This window comes from Oryza glaberrima, chromosome 8, assembly GCF_000147395.1.
Source record: "Oryza glaberrima chromosome 8, OglaRS2, whole genome shotgun sequence".
NCBI classification, from domain to species: Eukaryota; Viridiplantae; Streptophyta; class Magnoliopsida; order Poales; family Poaceae; genus Oryza; species Oryza glaberrima.
In genome coordinates, this window is record NC_068333.1 from 3970887 (window position 1) to 3977280 (window position 6394).

Below are 6394 nucleotides of genomic sequence, written 5' to 3' on the forward strand. Positions count from 1 at the left end.
ACAAAAACTATTTACAAAATCGATTATTTGTATATGAGTTTTTGAAATCATGATCGATCATGTCACATGGAGATTGAAATCCATCTTAACCTTTATTGATTAAAATAATTTCTCATTTTTTTTAAGTGCACAGAGAGTACCACTCAATTATACCATTAAAATTAAGTAAGCGAATTTTTCGTTCACCATTTTTAACAAATCTACGATAGATGAATCATAAATACGACAATAATCAATAGATCATTCTAACCTGTACGGTACAATTGTGACATTTTATACTGACTACATCTACACGAGGACTAAGGATTAAAGGAAAATAAGATTACATGTAGCTTAATTACTATAATCTGTTGGTATCATACCTATCCAGAAATCCAGAATGCTCGCTAATTAACGACAATAGCAACCAATGTACCTTCTGTATTTTGGTGTTAACGATTGAATTTGTGGGCTTTTATACTGATTGAATCCGTTAATTACGTGATAAAAGCCTATGTGAAACAGCTAGATAGCTGCCCTAAACAGCCAAGGCAGTAACGAATGATACGCTAATGGTAGCAGTAGTAGAACATGGTGGATCACATCACATGTACGTCTTCTTTGGTGTTCAAGCATTTCTATACCCGAGAGATCTGGTTTTCTCTCGGTCCGATATGTCGCAATAACAATGGACCGATCACTACTACAAAAATCGTTTTTCTGTATGAGGGGTCGGTAGGTTCCATGTGGCCGCTTGTGGCGGCCCCTGCAAAAATCGCCCCCCCCCGGAGGCTAGTCGATTAGCCGTATGCGAAGATCCATTATCGCATTAAGACGGCCGCATGCGAAAATAGACCCATTATCGCATGCGGCTGCTTAGAACAGCCACATGCGATAATGGATCTTCGCATGCGGCTGGCTCAAGGGACCGCATGCGATAATGGATCTTCGCATGCGGTTGGCTTAAGGGACCGCATGCGATGATCGGCCATATATGCTCCTCCAGGCCCGAGCTTGACCATTTGAAAACGAAGCTCTCTCTCTCCTAAAGCAAGCACCAATTAGGTGGGGAGGTTTTCAACTCGAAATTTGTGCTTGAACTCTATACGAAAGGTGAAGAACTCTCTCTCCTCCTTCATTTGGCTCCATTTTTGTTATATTTTGTTGGTGGAAAGTGGAGTTTTTTTAATATTTTGACAAGGTTTGTTCTAACTAGTTTTTGCAAAATCTAGCTTCAAAATATATGTTTTGATGGGCAAATTTTGCATGTAATCACTTGTACATACTAGTTACATGTATTGTTATAATTTTTTTGGGAGGCAAATGCATTTAAACTTTTGTATGAAATACCCGCGGTCTATTTTTTTATCTGTAACTTTTTTGCCTTTATATAATTAGATGGATCGGTCGTCATGGATGTATAAGATGCGGAGAACGCAGCCGATATTTATTAAGGAAGCATCTAAATTTATTGATCAGGCTAAGGCGCATGCTTTGCGGGAGAATATGACAAAGATCTTTTGTCTGTGCCGTCATTGCAAGAATTAGAAATTGTTGGTAGATCCTGGTGAAATATTGGGTCACATAATGGAGTACGGATTCACCGCCAACTACAAGGTTTGGACCTATCACGGGGAATTCGCCAATCTAGAAGATGACGATGAAGAGTTAAGTTTCGAGATGAATGGGGCAGAGAATTTTATAATCGAAGACATATCGCGTGAAAAAATGGATGTCGATGTTTCCACCGATAGTGATGATTTCGATGGTGGTTTTGATTTAGAGGATATGCTACGCCATGTTGAACCAGAGGTGCTAGCGGGCAGGTCACGAGGATTGGAGAATTGGCAGGCATTAGAGAAGGCATCGAAGGATCTTCTTTACGATGAAACGAAGGGATGTGATAAGGATTTCACAGTCTTGTGTTCAGTGCTTGAACTTCTGAGATTGAAGGCTAAACATGGATGGTCGGACACAAGTTTTAATGATCTGATGAGTTTGTTGCGTGTGTTGCTTCCTAAGCCTAACTTTGTACCATCAAACACGTATCAAGCGAAGAAACTCATATGTCCTTTATCTCTTGGTGTAGAAAAGATTCATGCTTGTAAGAATCACTGCATATTATACCGTAAAGAATATGCGGACTTGGAATGTTGCCCAACGTGTGGCACACGTCGGTATAAAACGGGGAATGGGCCCGTAGATTCAGAGTGTACCGATCCAGATTCTGATAAGGGTAAGCGCGGAAAGATTCCCTCAATGGTGATGTGGTACCTACCAATTAAGGACCGCCTGAAGCGTCTGTACTCAAACCCGACTGATGCTGAGTTGATGAGATGGCATCAAGAGAGCCGGAAGATAGATGGTATGATTCGACATCCCGCCGACGCTCGCCAGTGGAAGACATTTGATGCAAAACACCCAGAATTTGCTAAGGATCCTAGGAATGTAAGGTTTGCGTTGAGCACTAATGGAATGAACCCGTTTGGTGACTTAAGCAGCTCGCACAGCACATGGCCAGTCCTTCTCACAATGTATAATCTTTCAACATGGATATGTCAGAAACGAAAGTACATTCTTCTTACTATCCTCATACAAGGTCCAAACCAACCTGGAATCGACATAGATGTTTTCCTTGAGCCTTTGATGGAGGACATGGAGGAGCTTTGGAAAGAGGGGTTACGACTATGGGATGAGTTTAAGCGGGAGCACTTCAATCTACGTGCGATCATATTTGTTACCATCAATGACCTACCTGCAAACTTTTCATTATCTGGGCAGATTAAAGGGAAGACTGGATGTCTGATATGTCTGGAGAAAACTTCGTACAAATACCTGACGTCGTCTTTGAATGCAGTGTACATGCGGCATCGACGGTTCCTACCACAAAGACATAGGTACTGTAAGATGGCTAGATTGTTCGATAATACAGTGGAGAATGACACTGCCCCAGCAGCAAGAGGTGGTACATACGTGTATGAGATAACAAAGAAGATTAAGGTTGTATATGGAAAGGGAAAGAAGAAGACAGTAAAGAGGAAGAAAGCTGATGGTGACAACGGTACTGCGTCGCCTTTCAAGAAGCACTCAATTTTCTTCAAATACTTAGATTACTGGAATGACCTAGAGATTCGACATACAATTGATGTTATGCACCTCGAGAAGAACGTGTTTGATAGCACCATTGGCACATTGCTGGACATCCCGAGTAAAACGAAGGATGGATTGAAGTCACGTAACGACCTTGTAGATTTGTCCATACGGCATGACCTTCACCCAGTAGTGCTGCCAAATGGGAAGACCGAGATTCCTCCTGCTTGTTACTCATTGACACTTGAAGAGAAAAAAGCCTTCTGTAAATGTTTACAAGGGGTTAGAGTGCCTACTGGTTTCGCATCGAACATCAGGAAGCTAGTATCAATGAAGGATTTGACCATTTCGGGATACAATGCGCATGACTGTCGTAGGTTGCTAACGGTATTCCTACCAATTGCTATAAGGGCAGTCAAACCAGTCCATACAAAGGTGGTTATAACAAAGTTGTGCTACTTTTTCAATCGAATTTTGCAGAAGGTATTTGATCCTCTGGAATTAGGTCCGCTTCAGACATTTGCCGTCGAGACTGTATGCCAGCTTGAGATGTATTTCCCACCATCATTTTTAGATATGATGGAGCATTTGATCGTTCACATCGTCCCTCAGATTATTGAACTTGGTCTCTTATACTTACATCAGATGTGGGCCTATGAGCGTTACATGTCGATCATCAAAGGCTATGTACGCAATCGCGCTCACCCGGAAGGAACAATGATAGAGGGATACACAACTGAAGAGGCAGTCGAGTGTGGTATGGACTACATAAAGGATGCTAATGCAATTGGGATTCCTGTTCATCGACATGAAGGTAGATTGTCTGGAAGGGGTACTGTTGGTAGGAAGCAGTTCTTTGATAATGATTACAAAAAGGTGTCCGCGGCACACAACAGCGTTCTTCAACAGCTCGCTATCGTTGAGCCATTCATTGAGCGACACCTAGAAGAAATCAAAGCCTGCTTCCCAGGGCGGTCCAATGATTGGGTATCAAGAGAGCACAAGCGTCGCTTTCCTCTGTGGTTCAAAGATCTAAACCTGCCAGTTGGTGATTCTGTGGAGGAACTTACTTTACAAAGACTGGCATATGGGCCTTCAAGTATTGTCAATTCATGGCAAGGTTACGACATCAATGGATTTACCTTGAGTACGACTACGAAGGACATGGAAAGCACCGCACAAAACAGTGGGATCCGTGTCGAAGCGATTGACACGAGTGGAGAAAAGAGGTCGTATTATGGGACCATTCAGGAAATATGGGAACTGGACTATGGCCTAAACATCCAGATCCCTGTGCTCCGTTGTGAATGGGTTAAAGACACAACAGGGGTTTCCGTTGATGACTACGGGCTAACGATAGTCGATCACAGTAAAACAGGCCACAAGGATGATCCATGGGTTTTAGCAAAGCGTGTGGCTCAAGTGTTTTATGTGAAGGACCCTTCAGATGAAAGAAAAACTATTGTCATATCCGGAAAGCAACAGATCGTCGGTATTGACAACATCGAAGACCCCAATGATTATAACCAGTTCGACGATGTACCATTGTTTACTGATCTTCCGATGCGAATTAAGAAGGTTGAGAGAACAATCGATGAAGCGAATATGTCGTACATTCGAGCAGATGGTGTTGCCAGGGTTATTAAGTCATAGTTATTTTGTAACCTTTAGTTCTCATTGTGTTCCAAATGGGCGTGCATGAATTTAAGTACCCCTTATGTTGTAATCATTGGCATGTAACATTTGGTTATGAGTTTTGAGCAATTTTCATGAGTTTTCTTAGTGCCAAAAATATTTGGAGTGTTTAATTGTGGCGAAATATTGGGAATATATATATATATATATATATATGTACAGTTTATTTAGAGGAAAGAAAAAATATGAGTTTTTTTGGTAAAAAGATCTTTCCATGCGGGCGACTTAAGCCAGCCGAATGGAAAGATCTTTTTCACATGCGGTTGGCTTTACGGGCCGCATGGAAAGATAATTTTCGCATGCGGCCGGCTTAAGTCGCCCGCATGGAAAGATCATTTTTCCATGCGGGCCCTTAAGCCGCCCGCATGCGATGATCTGCGCCTATATATAGGGAGCGCGGGGAGCCAAAATTTTCTAAGTCCCGGCGCCCGCGAAACCCTAGCCGCCAGGCTGCCAAAATTTTCTAAGTCGCCGTCGCCGTCGCCGTCGCCGTCCCCGCCGCCAAGTCATCCCCGCCACCGCCGGCTCTTCCCCGAAGTCGCCCCACCCCTCGTTGTCGCCGACGCCGCCGCCAGGACCTCTACCCCCTCGCCGTCGCCGTCGCCGCCGCACGGACCTCTCCCCCCTCGCTATCGCCGTCGCTGTCGTCGCCGCCAAGTCGCCGACGCCGCCGCCAGGACCTCTACCCCTTCGCCGTCGCCGTCGCCGCCGCCAAGTCATCCCCGCCACCGCCGGCTCCTCCCCGAAGTCGCCCCGCCCCTCGCCGTCGCCGACGCTGCCGCCAGGACCTCTACCCCCTCGCCGTCGCCGTCGCCGCCGCACGGACCTCTCCCCCCTCGCCGTCGCCGTCGCCGCCGCCAAGTCGCCGTCGCCGTCGCCCGGTAACATTTACTTTAAGAAAAAAGAAATGTGAAATGTGCAATTGTGGATTGTGGATTGTTTAATTGTGGATCGTGGATTGTGATATGTGCAATTGTGGATTGTTTAATTTTGAGAATGTTTAATTGTGGATTGTTAAATTGGGACTTATGTTAAATGGAGATTTATGTTTAAATTGGGACTTATGTTAAATTGGGACCTACGTTAAATTGTGACTTATGTTTAAATTGAGACTTATGTTAAATTGGGATTTATGTATAATTGAGACTTTTGTTAAATTGGCACCTATGTTAAATGGAGATTTCTGTTTAATTGTGAGTGATGTTAAATTGGGACCTATGTTAAATTGTGACTTATGTTTAAATTGGGACTTCTGTTAAATTGAGAATTATGTTAAATTGGGACATGTGAAATTAAGTTATTGGGACTTATGTGAAATTAAGTTAAATTATGACCTATGTTAAATTGAGATTTATGTATAATTGGGACTTATGTTAAATTGGGACTTATGTCAAATTGAGACAAATGTGAAATTGCATTAAATTGGGACTTACGTAAAATTGGGACTTATGTCAAATTTTTTTACGTCAAGTTGGAAGATGTCGAACGAAAAGATTCCATCGAACGCACCAATAGCGCCTCAAGAAGGTAACGCCCCTCAAAAGTCCGGTAGCAATAAGCAGCCAGACGCTTCTAGTGAAGAAACGTGGCGCACACCAAGTGACCCGTTTCCAATGGATATAACACAAGT

The 6394-nt window shown here is 43.4% G+C and overlaps 1 protein-coding gene across 1 annotated transcript; it reads left to right on the forward strand.

Moving 5' to 3' along the window:
* The first annotated feature begins 1566 nt into the window (after nucleotides 1-1566).
* On the forward strand, nucleotides 1567-4722 carry LOC127782047 (uncharacterized). Its single transcript, XM_052309118.1, has one exon. It carries the CDS (start codon nucleotides 1567-1569, stop codon nucleotides 4720-4722), a length of 3156 nt encoding a protein of 1051 aa, XP_052165078.1.
* The last annotated feature ends 1672 nt before the right edge of the window (nucleotides 4723-6394 follow it).

Coding starts and splice junctions, on each gene's coding strand:
- LOC127782047 (XM_052309118.1), top strand. CDS start 1,567: ATGGAGTACGGATTCACCGCCAACTACAAGGTTTGGACCTATCACGGG.